We start from the raw sequence: 18,326 nt of genomic DNA on the forward strand, positions 1-18,326 counted from the left end.
GCCCCGATCGCACCACCGTAACAGCACCACTATCGCCAGATAATCACCCCGCTCTACCAATCGGCTGTCTCGGACTCGCACTGCAACCTGACCTCGACTCCCGTGAAACAGATTCACCCCCAAAGCTGCGATGCATGGCGCAAGTCGCTAGCAACCCTCCTCCCTATGCGCAACAGAATGCGCCCCACGGCACCAAGAGAGCCGCAGACAGTTCCCTCGAGAACGAGCAGCGGCTGAGTAAGCGATTCGACTTGCTCAACTTGGGTATGCTCAATCCCCCCGCAGACGCTAGATTGCCATGCTAACTGTACCATCGCAGTAGACAACAATGGCACACGCCTCTACATCCCTGTTCCGGGCTCAACAGATGCCACACTCCCGCGCCAATCCCAATCGCCCACCTCCTATGGCGACCCTCTGGCCTTTGTCGCCTCCAGGCGGAAACAGCCTCGCAAGCCACGCTTCCCCCGCGCCCAAGAAGAAGAGACCGGCATGCAGGTAGAAGACACCCCCCACAGAGTCTACATTTCCGACCTAAGCGCTGAACTCTCCGACATTGAGTCCGACGAAGAGAATCCCATTTTCCTTTCCGATATCGAAAAGCATCTCTCCAAGATACCAAAGCACATCTTACTGGGCCCGGAGCCCAAGCCCACGGACAAGAACCAGTTGGTCCTGTACAATGTACCTGCAAGTCTGACAGTACCCGAGGCTCAAGACAACGTGCGCAAGGCCATTGTAGAGGCAAGACAACGCATCAGGGATAAGCAGGTGAACCCAGTAACGGAACCTGAGAATGTAGATTTGGCAAGGAATAACTACCACAGTAGTGGTCCTATCATTAGAGAAGACAGGATGATGGATGCGATACCCCAACCTACGGCAACACCTGCAGACGGAGACGGCGATGCCATGGACATTGATTGATTGATTATTGAGTGAATGAATATTACGTCTGCTTGGTCATCAAATTATTATAGAGATATGGTTCAACAGCTTGTTAATACATGAATGCAATAAACGTGATCCAGTCACGTATTCTTCCCAGCGCTTGCGCCATCTTCTTATGTATTCTGTCTACCGTCTAAAGCGATCCAATACACCCATAAGCTTCGCCTTTGCCGGTCGAGGTGGTAGCTCCTGTGTTTGACCCTGTTCTACATCCGCACCAATGACACCACTCTGCTGAGGTCCCGTCTGCTGAGGTACTCCTTGTGGTGGTGCACCGTACAACGGCATCTCCATAGCCTGCGCCCCTTGGTTAGGGTTCGCCTTGGTGGCACCGGGCGGCGGTGGCGCAAAATATTGTGGTGGCGCATCGGTGTTCTGGTACAGCGGCGGGGGTTCCGCCCATGTGCCGTCCTGCCTCTGTGTGTACTGTGGGTTGGGTGCGTAGGGGTTTTGTGTTTGGTAAAAGGTGAAGTGGTTCTGGGGGACTTGGCCATGGCGGCGACGTTCCGAGTAGGATATCAGAAACTGTTGCACTGCTTGTTAGTATTTGATGGCGTCGTCGACACTGAAGGGGGAAGAGGGGTAGACGTACGCGATGGTATCCGAGCAGTGGAAGGCCCTTTCTTAACCTTTGCTTTGCGTGGATACGACCTCCTACGAACCATCCGAAGAAGATGACAAAGAACGATGCAAGTATTATCCATTTCACGATTATGCCTTTCTGTTGCGTTGTTAGTTTAACGTCTCGTGAGCAGGAGGTAAAAGGTAGACATACATCTGTGTACCAAAAACCATCATCACCTTCATAGCATTCCCTTCCTCCAGCAAAGTCGTCGACACAGTAGTATCTCTTTGTTAATGATAATAAAGGCATGGCTGTGATGTGGTGTATGTGTGTGTGTGTGTGTCCAACTCTCGGGAAAAGGCGAGTCGTGGATGTATATGTTCAGAGCGTAGGAGGGAGGATCGACTGGTATAAGCCCAGTACGTGCCGCAGTTCAGGGAGATAATATGGTCGATATGAGCGGTTAATGGATAGGCTGCGCCACTTCTACGTCGTTCGTTCCTTCGGTCGACTAGCTTCCCGAGAGGGAGGTGTGTCGCGTATGGAGAGGGTTGGCAACGGGTCTTGTTTCAGATGTGTAAGGCGTGGATGTGTTAGGTTTCAAGATGGGATGGATGGAAGGGCGGCTAATGGGAGGTGGCTGAACCTCGACGGTATATACTCAAGGAAGTGGCTTGATGGAAAATAAATGGAAACTTATGAAAACAGAGATTCGATAAATGAATGACGCAAAAGAAAGAATCAAAAGAAAAGCGACGACTATTGTGGCTGGGGCAGATCCAGAATTCGAGGTTGGGGAGGTCGGGATGAGGTATGCAAGGGACGCGTGGATAGGAGTGGATCGCGACCCGTGCCCTGCAGGGCTGGAAAGCTTGTTCCTTGCAGGCCTGGCTGGATGTGGCGGACCTCACTCCGCGACGTCGACTGCCAAAATGTGGCTGTAGCATTTATCGCTTTGGAAGCTGCGCGTGAGCTATGATGCAACAGTCGGTGAGGTTCATTCTACTGTGTTGAAACCTGTGTTTTCTAGTACATGTATCGGGCATACTCGAGCACGTGCGCTACCGTCAGACAGCCATGGCCCGCCGCCGCCGCTGCCGCCGCAGAAGCCTTTTTTCTTTTTTCGTGTATACCAAGATATTGGTAGATCAAACTTTAAACAAGTTGAGGAGAACTTCACGGCACAACAGACCGCACAATGGAGACAAAATGATGACAAGTTTAAAATGTATTCAGTACTGTCGGGAGCCAGCGTCGCTGACTCTAAAGCTGGGAAAATGATAAAACACAGAGTAAACGTTGTGGTATAATGCCACCAGACGCCGAATTACATGCCCAGTAACGGATTCACTGCCATACTCTATACTTCCACCGTGTTCCCCGTATGTTTCGCAATATGGCGTCCTGTGAGGTCATATTCCTGCAACCAACACTGAAAACGCCCAAAGGCATCAACTCCGATCCCATGCTTCAAGTTCAGATGAAACGGATTACACAGATAGAAAGGAGAAGGAGCGAAAGGAAAGTCTAATGTAACAAGTTGCGGAGAGATGGGCTAGCACTTGCCCCGGTATTGGCGCGTTCGGTGGGCGCCGACGTCACTGCTGGAGCATCGCGCATCACCGTGTCCATGGGTGTTGCCGGTCTGCCAGGGGCAGGGCTACCGTGGTGCAGTACGGGGTACTGCGCGACTGCTGGAGGAGCAGTGAATGGGCTTTCACGCGAGGCCGGATGGGCATGAGGATGAGTTGGCGAATACGGAATCGTCCGTGGGGATTGCATAGCACCGTTGACCATCATTGCGCCGTTGTTATGATGTAGCTGGGGAGGTCCACTAATAGGCGGTCCTGAGTACGGTGGCCGAAGCCCTGCGGCTGCTATCGCAGAGTGCATTGGTGCACCTGAGAAAGCCGCGTAGCCATTCGGCTGAGGTGGGTACGGTGCATGGAACGAAGGGATATGACCAACAGGTGGGCCCTGTAGTGGTGGTGGTCCGTATCCATTCCCGTTGGGTAGATGGTGCGGGGGATGTCCAGGTCCCGGAGGGACACCGCTATGCCAGGAGGGTAGCGGAGGGGGCTGGCCTGGTGCGGGACCACCTGGTAATGTCCATCCTCCTGCTAAGGAGGGAGGTGGAGGTGGATATGGTGGTATCTGAGTTGCCGGCAAAGGGTATGTCTGCGGTGGCTCTTTGAAGATCGATACCGACCTCGCTCGCTCTTCCTCGTCGTCAGTCGTACCATTTTGTTTCTTCCAATGACACTTCTGGCATATATACGAAGCTGAGGAAGCAGCGTCCACATCAGTATTCAACCGCAAAGTGTTATGCGCAGGTGGAGCGACAGCTGGCGCATCCGTCATTGGCCGATCGTCTTGGCCATTGCCATTGACGATTCGACCCTCTTCGACAACAGGCTTCTTCTCAACGTGGCCGTTTTGGTCTGTCTGTCCATCACGGTCAATTGGTCCATCTACCACACGAGGCGCTTGTGTTGCTGGCATATCTGCGTCAACTTTCCACCATCGCGGACTAGCTTCAATCTTGCAGCGCACACATTTACGCTCAGGCTTGGGCGCAGGAGGTTCGGCAGATTCTTCTTTGACTGATATGCCAGCGTTCGATTGTCGACCACGGGCCGATGTGGGCGTTGGCGCGGTGACTGCGGATGCTCTGCGATTAACTGGGGTCGGTGCAATTTGGGGCACGATGCGTGTCGACTGGTCTACCAAGTTGGCTTTGCGCGCAGTGCCTGTCAAGGTAAGATCGGCCTGCTTGAATTCGCGCGCGAATAATTGCAATGCGATCAGCTCCGTCCCTTCCACTTCCTCGTTCATGGGGTGAACAACAGTCTTGGGGGTATGTTCTTTGCACCAGATCGCCGCAATCAATGTACCCGTTTCTCCGTTCATGGTAACCGTTGGCACTGCATCCCTCCGAGAAACCTTGACTGGTGTCATGTCGAACCCGAACGTGTAGCCGTTGCTGTGGGCACAACCAACGTGAAAAGTCGCATGGCATTGCAAGCAAGATGCACAGGCGCCCTCAGTCGTCTTGCACAGCTTGCAGACTGCGTCGTATCTAAGTGTTGGTGCTCCTATCCCCTCCACCATGTCAAGACGCGTTGCGCTGCTGAACTTGATCTCGGGATGCCAAATTGCACAGTACACATGTACCCAGTTATTGTCGGCAGTGCGCTTGAGTGGCTCCCGGGGCACAAGCGGCCGGCCCTTTTCCTGCTGTCGGAGGCGATACTCGTCCTTGGCTCGGTCAACAAGCTCCTTCTCTAGGCGCTCCTTTTCGCGATCGCGATCAGTCTTCTTCTTGTGGGTAATCTTCGGCTGTTCATAGAACTCTTGCTCGGTATCCTGCTGTGGGCAGAGGACACACTCGTACGTCTGACTAGTCAGCAGTGTTTCGACAATACTCAGCATGTAACTTACATATGACACGCTCTCTTTCTTGTCGTTCTTGCATGTATCACAGTACCATTTGTTCGCCTGTCGTGTTTCCTCAACACCGTAACATCGTTTGTGGATAGTCAACCGACAGGCCGCACACTCTAGACGGGAACCTTCTGACGATCGACAGACGGCGCAGGGCAAAGGCCTTAGTTTCGGAGGCGAAGGAACTGGTGGGGGTGTAGGAGCCTTGGGGGCTGCAGTAGACTTTTCCTTCTCCTTCTTCTTCGAGACAGGCTCGTTGACTGGAGTGGTCGTTCCGCTGTCTCCGTTGGTCATAGCAGCAGTCTTCTGTTTTTTCTTGGGCGGCTCTGCAGTCGCCTGGGCAGTGGCACTCGGAGCTTCGGCATACTCGGGGGTACCGTTCTTGGAGCTTGGGTCTGACTGCGCCGCGTAGACCTCCCGTAGGAGCTCCTCATCGATGCGTCGCTTCCATGCCTTTCCTCCACCTTGCGCGACTTTCTTCGCAATCTCGTCGACGTTTTCCCACGTTACTGCATACTTGCGCCATAGGTTGGCACAGCGTAGGCAAAGCGCGATAAGGAACCCGGTCTTGTCCTTGGACCGACCATCAGGAGGTATCATCTGGCCAGGTGTCACACCAGGCGCACGTCTCCATTGGCGAGAATGGCGGACCGTGCAGAACTTGCACTGGAAGAGACGCTTGCGCTGTATGGCCTTTGCACTGTCAAAGGCCGAGTCGTCTGCGTTGTCCGCAACATCGTCAACAAGTCGGGACTGTGCATCAGGCTCCACCTTTTTGGTACGCCCTTTTCGGCTGCTGTAGGAGCCCCAGATCTCCCTTCCTTTGGGTGTCTTCTTCCACATGTAGTAGTAGCGTACGGCATCGCCGTAGAACATAGTTTTGCTGGTGTGCAGGCGGACGAGCCTGATCTCCGAACCGTATTTTGCGACACCCTCATTCCACTTCTTTTCTTCTTCCTTCGTCAGCTCAGGCTCTTTCAAGTCTTTCCGCTTGTCGATCTTTTTGACATGCTTCAACGCTACATCTGCATCGTACTGGTGCTTGGTAAAGAGCGCCAAACACCGATCCAAAAAGTTCGTGTTGTACGGTTCTACGCCAACGTGCGATTTAGCCAAGGCTCTCGCTCGGTCCATGTAAGCCTTGACTTGGTCCTCCGTGACGGTCGGCGCGTTATCTTCTCCTCGCGTAGAGTGTACTCCTAACGGTGGCATCTTGAACATCAATTCCGCGGTACATTCCTTGTCCTTGTTCGGAAGATCTTGACCACGGCGAACGTATCCAGGCGGCTCGTCCATCACCCACTTAGGGCGCTTAGCCTTCTCCGCCTTGTCTGCTTCGATCGCAGCCACCGTCTCTTTCGAAAGCTTGCCTTCCTTCTTGTTACCGGCAGCCTTGACGTAGCGTTTCTTGATCTCCGCCGGTTTGACCAACTCCACAGGATGACCGTGCCAGACGTTGACGTTAGCTTGGTGTCGGGGTCCTAACCTAGAACTCGCGCGAGGGTAGATGGCTCGATCGTCGTACTGCAGTGCGTCCTCTACTCGGCAATGTATGCCAAGGTACCGCATGGGCCACATCTTAGCCAAGGCTATCTCTGCCTGTGTAGCAGGATGTGTGTCGATTTGGGAATCCAGATCCGGCGTGGTCGCATTGGTGTCGCCGCTCGCCTCCTCCTCTTCTTCGTCTATGATTTCTTCTTCCTCTGCATCCTCGTGGGTGGTACCCAACCGAGCCTCCAACTTCTTCTCTTGAGCTCTACTACATGGACCGCAAGCCCAAGCGAAACCACGAGATGGTTTCTTCAGAAGTGGCGGACGTACGCAGTTCATGTGATATGTGTTGTGGCACACAGCACATTCTACGGAGTCATTCCTGTTTGGGTTAGCTTTGTCACGTGTGGAAGCAGATGAGAACTTACGCTGCGCAATATCCGACACAACGCTTGCAGCTCTTGACGGCGCTAGTTAGTTCCTTCACCCGACTGGTCTCGAGACAAATGTACTTCCATCGCTCATCCAGTGCTTTCTTGACCTTGTCGGGTACATTGATGACTGATGAGACTGGAATAACATCGTACCAGCGGTGGATGAAGCGATCGAAAACCTGGTTGAACCAGAAGCTGTCTTTGGTTTTGCGGTACTCGTCCAGATCGCCGATCTCGCTCCGATGCAAGATTTGGCACTTTCCTCGTAGAGATGCAAGGGGACAAAGATCCGAGTGCATGGTCGCATAGACCAGACGAGTGTCATTGTTGTAGCGCTGGACATCTCGTGGGCGGTAGAACCAATTAACTCGCATGGACTCTATCCGCTTCTTGGGGTCGTTGTCGACGTGGATAAACTCCATGACCCGGCAGAGGTAGTAGGGCTCGCCGGGCGGCTCGCACACGAGGTACACTTGATCTGCACATCCAATTAGAAAACGGAAAACAAGCCGCAAGACGTGGCTGGCGTAACGGAGCGACCGTCAGCTGCAGCCAAAGCAAATCAAAACTTACCATTAACGGAAACAATCTGACCATCGTCTGCTTCCAAGTGACCATCGACGAGGAAAGCGCCAGTGTTTTCGAAAGTCATCATGTTGGACTCCCGCGCGCTGTTGGCGGCTACCATGGCGCTGGCATGGCTTCCGCGCTTCGCCCCTGCTTGGCTTGGCGCAGCGGCGCTCGCGTGACTACCATTTGCGCCGTTGGCAGCAGCATTTTTGCGCCGTTTGGTTGCGGGTTGCGGCTGTGGTGTGCTGGACTGAGTTGTTGCAGCGGTTGTTGATGTGCCGGAAATATTGGGATTCGGCGCGTTTTCTTTAGTGTTGGATCCGGAATTACCCCACGATGCATTGCCTTGTGCAGAGGCGGAACCTTTCTTCCCACTCACACTGGGAACATGACCGTTTTCGGGAGCCACAGAATTACGCGACGGCGGATCAGATACGTTGCCATTCGCGGCTACAGCTCCCACTTCAAAGTCCATTTCGGTGTCTTCAGCATAATTAGGTCGCGACCTGCCAGGACGGCCGCGCGATCGCGTACCGTATGACGATGGCGCCTCACCATTTTGATCTGGCTCTTTTGATGATGCTTTGGACTGATTTGAAGTACCGTTGGTGGCCTCCAGTGATGGTTGCACGTCTTCCATGGCAGAAGACGCGTCGTCGGGATCCTGTGCAGGGTGCTGTACCTCCAAAGAAGCAGCAGGTGTCGAATTTCTAGTGGAAGAAGCCTTGCTAGTTGATTTTGAAGGTGCTGTTTCTGATGCAGCGTTGGGTTGATGTTGTTGATTGCTTTGCACATCCTCTTCGTTGCGCGGTGATGGTGCATTGGACTGGTCCCCAGCCGTCGAAGACGGAGCCTCGCCTTCGCCGTTCTTCGTGTCTGCCATGTCGAGTTCTAAAGGGAAGGCAGAATCAATAGAAGGGCCAGGCCAAAGAACGTCGAAGAACCCTTTCAAGGCAGGCGCGGGCTGTCGCCAGGGTTGTCGCTAAGAAGAAGCCCGTCAAGTGCGGATATCAACGCAGCATGAGAAGGCCCATCAGCGCATACACGCGATTTTGGGATCAGCAAGTCAAAGTTAGATATTTGTGAGTTTTTGGGCCGTTGGCTTGATGGAGCCGATGGCGAAACCGGTGATTGTTTCGCCGTCAGGCGAGATAAAGCGTGGTGTGGGGGAGAATTAGTGAAGAAGGGAGCAGTGGTTGAAGGAATCGAAGATGGCGGACTCGCTGTAGTATGGGTCTAACGGTGCCAAGCTAGGCCCAAGGCTACGTCCGTGGGACCTAGTTCTTTCTTACGCATATCTCATCTTTCTCATCGGTGCTGCTAACAACAGCACCCTGACGACCAGGCCCGCATCCACCCACGCCGTATGGATGCGCCGTTCCGTCACGGATGGGGGCGCTGATGGATCTCTCGTCACGATGTGTTCTTTTGATGGTTTTTGCACGTTCATGTTCACACGCTTCGTCCATGAACGATCTCCACCACCCCTGTCCAACATACACCGGCAACGCGCCCATCATGCGGCGACTATCTCTGTTATTCGCAGTTGCTCCGCCTGTCTCAGCCATGCCGACGGTAATAGACCATTGGCGTGCGAGTATCGGCAGAGTTGCTACTCAGTCTCATCAAATTGAAGCACCACAATCATCACATATCAACGGAAGCGTGCGCCCCATCAGACGACAGGGCCTGTTTATCTGGTATCAAGTGCTGCGATGATGGTGTGGGCGCGGCGAGGAAGTCTCGAGGAGGCGATGTATGGTGCAAGTGGTTCGTTGTCTAACTCGATTTAGCGCCGACAAGGGTCGACTTCCTTCGTTAGACCTCGCTGCTCGTTTGGCAGACCCGTGGATGGATGGGCTTGATGCCGAATCTTCCACAGCACACATTGCGTCACACAAGTTAGCAAAGTCTGAACAGGCACCTCTTGCCCGCGCACCTGTCCGGAGACGCAGAGCGCCTTGTTCCTTTATTGTTATTCCTTTCCGCGGCCCTGCCTCCACTAGGCCCGTTCGCGTCTGACTCTCTTACACATCCACCTGTTTCCGGCCACATCAGCCTGGTCTCAGACGGCCCGATCACCTCTATCGTCGACCCCCGCCTGGTGGTGAAGGTCGAATAACGCCCATGGTTGTGTCGCACATCTGCCTGCAATTGCAGTGATGCAGCCGTTCGGTTCGCGGGATTACCCAGCGGCATTACTAGGTCCGCAGACAGGGGCGCTAGCAGACGCATTCAATCATCTCGTGTCCTGCCCCCCTTCGAAACACCCAGCCGCACCTAGCCAACCCTCATCGGCCGCATATTGCCCGCTTCTCATTCGCCGTATCCGGCCTTCGCTAACGTGATCGCTGGCGCACATCAGCTTGCGCATCATTGCAGCGACGTTGGGGACCATGCAAACTCTTTCAGCGAGCCTTCCATCAAGACTGTCCTCATTTAACAATGCGGCACGACAGCTATCTAGTGATTGCTGATGTTGATATGCCCTTCAACCCGTGTTGACTATTGCAGCGAAGCTACACCTCAGTGACCTACTGAAAGGATCGGTTCTGTGCGGAACGCAGCCTATGTTCCTTCGCTGGGCATTCCCGAAGCTGGAAGCATTTGGAATGTACTGCCAATTCAGAAGCCGGCCAAGCGACCGAAACTCAGCTTGCGATCTTTTACCATGTACCATGCTACTGTGCCAAGAAGATCCCAAGAAGATTATGGGAACTTATTGTCGAAATGCGCCTTGCAGATCAATCGATGCTAGCAGCACCAGAAGATGCGATGGCTAACTACGATTCCGACATGGCTCTCCAACCATAAGCAGATCGTTGCTTCAAAGATTGTTTGCTTAGACCTTAGGAGTTGCGACACTGCCTGGCTCATCCGTGTGCCTGTTTACCAACAAACATACAGTAGTAATGAAGATTCTTCTTCATTGTTGGTGATGCTTGCACGTCGCTGCAGGCCTCTATCATTGAAGTACTTTATAGGTTCCAAACCTCCACCTTTATCGTACCTAAATTCATGACTGCTCATATCTGCTTTATAACACACCAGTCCCTGATGCACATCATCCTCAGCCACGTGGACTCTGCTTCACGATGTGTCCCTGCCACTCTTCTTCAACTGCGCATGCCCGGAGAGAGAACAAGGCCGCTCGGGAGATTACTCAAGCCCATGAGACCCTCTGGCTCAACTTCGCGACTGGGTTTTCTATTGGCTTTGGCTTGTTTGGAACAGGCGTCATTTAGTTCCCTGACTCACACAACCGCTCACCAACAACACCGCGCAACCTATCGCACTACACTGCTGTCGAGAGCATTGCGTTCTCAGAAAAACTCATGATATATAAGTCAGCTGTGGTTTATAGGGAGAGCAAACCAATGCTATCTTCTCAGACGATAACGTTGCATACATATACATCGCAAAGTGAATCGCATAAACATGTGATGCGATTTTATCATCCAGAAGGAATAGAACAGTGCCATTTAGTAAAAACAGTCAATGCAATTTGAAATGTCTACATGCGCCCGTACTTGCAGCAGGCAAAGGGACAGTCGGGTGGGACGTCTGCTGCGATTACCCGGTTCTTAAAAGACAACTGACACCCAACAGGAAACAGACAGCAACACGCTGGCAATACAATACTACTCAAAATATTGTCGCAAACAGCTGCAAACTCACCAGGATATCATACTGCCACAACAGAGTATAGCGAGGTGAATACCGGCGATACGTTCCCGAACCTTCCATCTAGATTCAGTGAATTTGAGAGCAACAGGCGCTTGCATATTAACCAAAAGGATTTAACCAATGCCGCTACCCAGCTATTGTCCTGCGCATCAACGACGCGTGTGACCCCTATTCTCCTCTATCACTCGAGCAGAATTGTCAATAACTACAATCAAACTTTCGGTCCGAGGTCGAATATAACCACCTGCACAGCCGTATCTGCGCCATGCTACCAGCCGCGGCGTCTTCGACTTTGGGAGGCGTTGGGCTTTGTTCGTGTTGTCCATAATTGCCTAGAAGGGGCTAGTTCCCTCTAGTACTGCCATTTTGACCAAGATGAATTCGAACATCATTCTTTTCTGTTTCGACCGAACAAATTCCCATGATGAGTGACCCCGATTTCTTCATGGTGTGCGGGCACTTGTCATGGTCTGGGCGGGGCCTTGATGACATCTACCTAGGTAGATGCCGAGGTCATGCCGCTGACCTGCATGAGGTGCACGAGCCAGCGCCATCATTAGCTCATCAGCTGCGCTAGCATTCCCAGTGCTGATCCCCCTCCTCAACGACTTCAATTCACAGCATATAGCTCACACAGATCTGGGTACACTTGTTCGGCGACAAGCAAAATATGCTGCTTGAAACAGCAGTGCAATTGTGAGGTTTTCATCTGATCAAATTGAAACCTTACCACCAAGAACATTCTTCCAACATGGGCCAGTATCGAATGCACGATATATTCAACACGGCGACCATCATATAACAAAGACTCTCGCATCAGCCACTATTTCAATGACTCTCAGACTCTCCCAAGCTCTCCAGCCATCAGGACCATAAAGTACAGCCCAGATCGAATTTACTAGATTTACAAGGCGAAGATAGCCAAAAGACCAGCAAGACCAGCACCAGCGAGACGAGCTGAAGCCTTGTCAGCAGCACCAGTCGCAGCGGGTTCAGCTGCAGAGCCAGACTCGGATCCAGAAGCAGAGGCAGATCCTCCTAGATTTTCGTTAGTACAAACATGACCAACATATAATGCTAATAGTAAACGTACCTGAGGTAGCAGTAGGGTTGGCGGAACCAGTAGCTGAAGCAGCGGCACTTGCAGCGCTACCAGCAGAGCCGGAAGCAACAGCGTTCGCAGCACCGCCAGCGCCGAAAGCGGTCTGGCTGCTAGGAAAAAGGCTGTTGATGCAGCTGTCTGCGCACTTGGCGTAGGCGATGGAGTCCTCAGTAGAGCCATCACCCTGATCGCACTTGGCGACACATTCGTTGGTATCGATAACCTGGGAGGCGTTGGGTCGTGCGTTGCCCAGGCATGCGGCCTTGCAGGTCACATCGCTGTCGTCGCACGACATGGCGCAGCTGATGGCGGGAGAAAGACCACTCGGGATGGCGGCAGGGGTCTTAGGGGCGGAGGTAACAGACGCGTCTTGAGGAATAGCGAATGCGCCAATGGCAAAGAGGAGAACGGCAGAGTACTTCATCTTGATGTCGGTTTGCGTTTTGATATTACGGGACTATTGGAAGTAGTGATTCGGCGTTGCGTAGATTAATACGGATATACTGAAGGCAGGGCAAGTGAGTGTGGGAAGTACGAGTACTTGAAGACTGAATCAGAACAAAGAATGAACGTTGGCGCACACACAAAGAAAGAATCTGGGGGAGACCATCTCGTTTTTATTACCCTGACACCGTGCTAGTCATTACATAGGGGTTTGGCGAGTAGCGGCTCGTTGCGCTTATATTGGGTTTCGACTAAGCTTTGTGTGGTAAGCTCGTCGGGCCGGCAGCGTCGTTTCAATGCATGTCGGCTTGAACCTTACGAGTGGGAGCCTGGGCTGCAGGGATCCACCTGCCCCATCTATCCACGCGATCGGGCAAAACGCGCTAGAATACGACGCGTCGTGACATTTACCTCACCACGCCACCATTGGAAGTATTGCCGCCTCTCAACCACAACGCAATGGATGACAGTGACGAGTACGGCGACGAGTTCGACGACACCGAGTTTCTCGATGCCGCAACACAAGCTGAAAAAGAGAACACGCCTGCATTTCTGCCTTCTCCAAGGCCAGCCAAGCGACGCAGGATCAGCAAAGTAAATGAGCGTACAGAGTCCGTTCCGCGCAAGACACGCCATGGACGTCGCCGAGGTCCTTTTGTTTCGTCTGACGAAGATGAAGACGCTTTTGATGAATCCGATCGGACGTTGTCAGATACAGGCAGCAAAAGTGTCTCATCCCCAGAGAGCGCACCTGCAAGTCGTAAGAAGAGGGCTCAGTCGAACAATTACGATGATGAAGATGCGTCGCCTATCAAAGAGTCCACTGCAGATAAGCGGAAAGAGCGCATCCATGTGTCGACCACCAATGTGGAAATGCCAGACATGTTTCTAACACAACCACCTCAGACATATTCCCCACCATGGAAGCCGAGAGGAGCGATTTGGGCAAAGCCTACTACCACAATCGGTGTGCATAAGCCATCTGAATCTAAGAAGTTGGCTGGATCGAACACCACGAGCAATATCTCTTTACCGGGTAGACAGTCAACATCGTCTCGTCCTGCGCCACACGCGCCCTCGTCTCCTATCCTTCCAGACTCGCCCATTGAGATCGATGAATCCCCCAAACTACCGGTTCGCACTGCAATTGCGACTGCATCAGGTGACTACGACTATGCCCAAGACCTCGCAGATCTCCCGTCCGATGCTTTTGCCTCGTCCTCTTCGTCGCCACGAAAACAGGGAGATGTGGAGGTCACCAGTGCTCGAAAGCGTGTCGTTGCACCTCTGACCGGCCTACGACAGACTACTCTATTTGGTCGTGCTGGTATCGATGACACAATACCTGCTACTCAAGTAAACAAGCGTTACAACTTTGTTGTCGATCAGAAGGCCGAGCCACCCACTCACCACAAGCTAAATCCAGAAGCGATCAAGACTTGGGTCTATCCAACAAATCTGGGAACTATCCGAGACTATCAGTTCAACATCGTTCAAAGAGGTCTTTTCAATAATCTGCTTGTGGCTCTTCCAACTGGTCTTGGTAAAACATTCATTGCAGCCACCATCATACTCAATTGGTTTCGATGGACCACCGACGCACAGATTGTATTCGTTGCCCCAACGAAGCCGCTCGTTGCACAGCAAGTGGAGGCTTGCTTCAACATTGCAGGCATACCACGCTCATACACCACAATGCTTACTGGAGGCGTGTCGACAGGACTACGAGCGGAGGAGTGGAAGGATAAAAGAGTCTTTTTCATGACACCTCAAACACTTTTGAACGACTTGAAGTCTGGGTATGCAGATCCCAAGAGGATAGTATTGTTAGTCGTTGATGAGGCCCACCGAGCGACCGGCGCTTACGCATACGTGGAAGTTGTTAGCTTCCTTCGCCGATTCAATTCGAGTTTCCGGGTATTAGCACTAACAGCCACACCTGGTGCTGATGTAGAGGCCGTCCAGAAGGTCATCGATGGCCTCGATATTTCCAAGGTTGAGATTCGAACGGAGAATTCTATGGATATATGCAGTTATGTGCATCAACGCAAGATCGACAAGCAAGTCTTCCAGAATACAGATGAGATGGAGATGTGCATGGACTTTTACAGCGAAGCACTGCAGCCCTTAGTGAACACTATCGCAGGACTCAACGCTTACTGGAGCAAGAACCCCCGCGATCTGACGCCTTTTGGCTGTCAGCAAGCCAAGAAGAAGTGGTTTCTAGAAGTCGGCCGCAATGCCAACCGCGGCCTTCAGAGTACAGTTCACACTATCTTCGCTATCCTGGCATCAATCTCACACGGAATGGATTTGCTGAAATACCACGGCATGGGTCCTTTCTATATCAAAATGAAGGAATTTCAGGACGAAGCTGCTAAAACGAAGTCTAAGTATAAGAAGCAGGTCCTTGACAGTGACGCTTGGAAGAAGCTGATGGTGCGTCTCCAAGGGTGGATCACGGATGATAATTTTGTTGGGCATCCGAAGCTAGAGTACCTGCAGCAAGTCATTCTGGATCACTTTGTGAATGCAGGTGATGGCAGCAACGTTGATGGTGCGCCTTCATCACAAACGAGAATCATGGTATTCGCCCACTTTCGTGATAGCGCCGAAGAGATCGCACGCATCCTTAAGAGACATCATCCGATGATCCGCCCACGCATCTTTGTTGGACAAGCACACGGGAAGAACTCGGAAGGCATGTCGCAAAAAGACCAGCTGGAGGCTATCGAGAAGTTCAAGAACGGTGAATTCAATACGTTGATTGCGACATCAATTGGTGAAGAAGGACTGGATATTGGTGAGGTTGATCTCATTATCTGTTACGATTCGAAAGCATCACCAATTCGCATGCTGCAGCGTATGGGTCGTACAGGTCGAAAACGTCAGGGACGAATTGTGATGCTCCAGATGCAAGGCAAAGAAGAGAACGACGCAAACAAGGCAAATGATAGCTACCTCAAGATGCAGGAACTCATCGCGGATGGAGGGCACTTCAATTTCCATGACGACGTCTCTCGCAGAATCTTACCACCAGATGTCAAGCCGGTTGTTGAGCGGCGCGTGGTGGATATCCCAACCGAAAATACTCAGAAAGACTGGCTACCGGAACCGAAGAAGGGAAGGCGGACCAAGAAGCCTCCCAAGAAGTTCCATATGCCCGACGATGTGATTACCGGCTTCGTTACTGCAGGCCGTATGGGTGAAGAAATCGTGCCCAAAGCCCGAGGGAAGAAAGCTGCAGCACCCGTTTATCCAAGCGAGACAGCATTCGAGATGCCATCACTGGATTCGGTGCTACTAGACGATGTAGCGGCTCAAGATCTCGAGAGACGGTACCAGACTGTTTTTGACGACGATGACGCCCCCATGGTGGGCGTGCTAGACCTGAGTAAATTTCCCGAGCGGCAGCGCGTCCTGCCTTACAAGAATGGACGAATCGGACCAGGTCGCGTGACACGGGCTTTTGCCGGTACTATGCAGCGCATGCACGATATGGAAACTGACCGCCTGGAAAAGTTCCAGCGGGACCTGCACTATTCGGATTGCGAATCAGATGCAGATGACGGTCTCGTCGTGTCGAATACGGAAGTAGCGTCCGTGATTCCGGAAGACATTCAGGAGGACATGTGGGAAGACGATCAACCTGCATCACAAGGCCTTCCGACTACCAAAGCAAAAGCAAAGCCTGGCCCGAAGCCCAAAGCAAAGGCACCGGCGAAACTGAAGGAGAAAGCACCGCCAAAAGAGAAGACGCCGCCGAAACCAAAAGAAAAGTCAGCACCAAAACCCAAAGAGAAGCCGGCTCCGAAGACCCCTAAGACTCCAGCACCTCGTGCTCGAACCCGAAAAGAGAAACCGGCTGCAGAGACGCCAATCCCATACCCCGAAACAGCGGATGAAACACCAATAACAAAGACGCCCAACTGGCGCGTGTCTAATCTTGCTCAGGAAGGCGACGAATCATCCCCGCCACCGACAGATCCCCGTTTCCACCTCCCATCCCAAGCTGACACAATCGGATCTGACGACACGATGGGGGCGGACGAACCAGAGGATCCACTGGCCTGGCAGAACGTGTCGGAACTGGCTAGTTTCATCGTCGAAGAAGATGAAGAAGAAGAGGTGGTTCCAACCTCTAGTCTACCTAGTATTGACATGTTTGGCGTTGGGGCGGGAACTCAAGCAGTCGTCAGAGCTGCCAGAGCGAAGAGGACACCCAGGCGTGAAAAGCTGTTTACCAGCGACATCACTGATGACGACGCAATTGTCAGTAGTGACAGTGATGATGACGCGCCGGTCATCAGACGTGGTGCCGGTGCGAGTAAGAACGAAGCAGTCGTTGTCGATTCTGATTCCGAGGCGGAAGAAGACGAGCCTATTGTTCCCAGGAAGAGAGGCAGGCGAATCATTGTCGATGACTCAGATGAGTGATGTATTATGTTCAGTAACCCTTTCCGGAACTTTGGGCGAAGATATGAACGCATCTTACGACTATATGTATGTAGATAATGTGGCGAGCTTGAGATACCACGCATGTTGCTGTGTACTTAATGCATCAAGCACGCGTCTAATCAAACTGTTTCCAATAATCGGGCTCAAAGCCATCCATCTGCTGTGTGTAAGGCTCTCCAGCCTTGACCCAGCCCTTGATGCCGCCACCAAGTGTCAATGATGTAATCTGATCATCGCCCTGGTCCGCAATGTAGTCTGCAAACCAGCCAGAACATCTCGGACCTCTTCCATTTGATGCGCCTATCATGTGTCAATATCGTGATAAAGCCACATGGTTCGTGTTTGGACCGGTCACGGTACCTTGTGGTACGCATCTCACGCCACGAGCGCACGAGTATAGCCGCCATGCTGCGTTCAAGACTGGCATGGTAATGGGATGATAGACTTACCACAATAAAATGCGACTTGCTTGACGCCCGCTCTCTTACACAGGTCATACAAGGCGCCGCGATTCATGTAGAAGGAGTGTGCAGGAAGATTCAGACTACCTCGAATGGTTCCACCTTCATAGTCGGTGCGTCGGACATCTACGATGAGCAAGTCTGGAGACGAGAGATTCGACAGGGCCTCTTCGCGGGAGAGGATCGGGGCGATGCACCGTGGGGCGGGAAAGGCGTCGGACCAGCTGCCAGTTGCTTTGGACGTTTCTGCCATGTCGATGAACTAGCGGCCGTTATCAGGGGCTATTCTTAGGATGCGCGGTGCGACTGCTCGTATGTTTTACCACGCGCAAGTGGATTTGCAGAGCCGCACGAAAGAGTGGTCCGTTGAGCCTCCCGCTAGCGCAACATCTCAGGGTCCATTGGCATGTCACCGCCACAATTATCAGTACTGGCCACATTGCTGAAAGTCTGTGGCCCCATGAACGTCTGATTACATTTCCCCGGCATGCCACGGGAGCAATCTAATACATCACACCCGCTCCTTCTACGTCTTGTCTCTTTCGGTCTCTGTTGATTTGTAACAGGCATTGTCCTTCATTTACCTTAATTTGTCTCGAGTCGGAACTTCCTACTCCAACTAGCACCATCACGGCCACGACCAGGGATTCCGGACTTGCGCCGAGACAGTTTCGATACCTACACGCTGGCCTCTTTGCCTACCCCACACGTACTCTCGG

General features: G+C 52.5%; 6 protein-coding genes across 6 annotated transcripts; 2 read left to right on the top strand and 4 right to left on the bottom strand.

Moving 5' to 3' along the window:
- Nucleotides 1-134: 134 nt before the first annotated feature.
- On the top strand, nucleotides 135-1,045 carry CC77DRAFT_1049368 (hypothetical protein; the record flags this gene model as incomplete). The annotated part of the gene is made up of 2 exons (XM_018527573.1): nucleotides 135-237; nucleotides 320-1,045. The coding sequence occupies 2 exons, from the start codon at nucleotides 135-137 to the stop codon at nucleotides 925-927; spliced, it is 711 nt and encodes a 236-aa protein (XP_018387017.1). The 3' UTR covers nucleotides 928-1,045.
- On the bottom strand, nucleotides 818-1,983 carry CC77DRAFT_816119 (hypothetical protein). Its single transcript, XM_018533302.1, has 3 exons — nucleotides 1,727-1,983; nucleotides 1,544-1,672; nucleotides 818-1,476 (listed from the first exon to the last, which is right to left on the bottom strand). Exons 1-3 carry the CDS (start codon nucleotides 1,823-1,825, stop codon nucleotides 1,078-1,080), a joined length of 627 nt encoding a protein of 208 aa, XP_018387018.1. The 5' UTR covers nucleotides 1,826-1,983; the 3' UTR covers nucleotides 818-1,077.
- Nucleotides 1,984-2,727: 744 nt separating this feature from the next.
- CC77DRAFT_1039834 (hypothetical protein) lies at nucleotides 2,728-8,782 on the bottom strand. Its single transcript, XM_018527175.1, has 4 exons — nucleotides 7,459-8,782; nucleotides 6,880-7,363; nucleotides 4,958-6,833; nucleotides 2,728-4,912 (listed from the first exon to the last, which is right to left on the bottom strand). Exons 1-4 carry the CDS (start codon nucleotides 8,336-8,338, stop codon nucleotides 3,044-3,046), a joined length of 5,109 nt encoding a protein of 1,702 aa, XP_018387019.1. The 5' UTR covers nucleotides 8,339-8,782; the 3' UTR covers nucleotides 2,728-3,043.
- Nucleotides 8,783-11,575: 2,793 nt separating this feature from the next.
- CC77DRAFT_1019518 (hypothetical protein) lies at nucleotides 11,576-12,819 on the bottom strand. The gene is made up of 2 exons (XM_018524848.1): nucleotides 12,236-12,819; nucleotides 11,576-12,180 (listed from the first exon to the last, which is right to left on the bottom strand). The coding sequence occupies exons 1-2, from the start codon at nucleotides 12,666-12,668 to the stop codon at nucleotides 12,047-12,049; spliced, it is 567 nt and encodes a 188-aa protein (XP_018387020.1). The 5' UTR covers nucleotides 12,669-12,819; the 3' UTR covers nucleotides 11,576-12,046.
- Nucleotides 12,820-13,092: 273 nt separating this feature from the next.
- On the top strand, nucleotides 13,093-17,251 carry CC77DRAFT_1019519 (P-loop containing nucleoside triphosphate hydrolase protein). The gene has a single exon (XM_018524849.1). The coding sequence runs from the start codon at nucleotides 13,148-13,150 to the stop codon at nucleotides 17,123-17,125; it is 3,978 nt and encodes a 1,325-aa protein (XP_018387021.1). The 5' UTR covers nucleotides 13,093-13,147; the 3' UTR covers nucleotides 17,126-17,251.
- On the bottom strand, nucleotides 17,194-18,219 carry CC77DRAFT_813470 (Rhodanese-like protein). Its single transcript, XM_018533298.1, has 2 exons — nucleotides 17,596-18,219; nucleotides 17,194-17,446 (listed from the first exon to the last, which is right to left on the bottom strand). The coding sequence occupies exons 1-2, from the start codon at nucleotides 17,858-17,860 to the stop codon at nucleotides 17,262-17,264; spliced, it is 450 nt and encodes a 149-aa protein (XP_018387022.1). The 5' UTR covers nucleotides 17,861-18,219; the 3' UTR covers nucleotides 17,194-17,261.
- Nucleotides 18,220-18,326: the final 107 nt, after the last annotated feature.

The sequence above is a fragment of the Alternaria alternata genome (genome assembly GCF_001642055.1).
Source record: "Alternaria alternata strain SRC1lrK2f unplaced genomic scaffold CC77scaffold_8, whole genome shotgun sequence".
In the NCBI taxonomy this organism is placed as follows: domain Eukaryota; kingdom Fungi; phylum Ascomycota; class Dothideomycetes; order Pleosporales; family Pleosporaceae; genus Alternaria; species Alternaria alternata.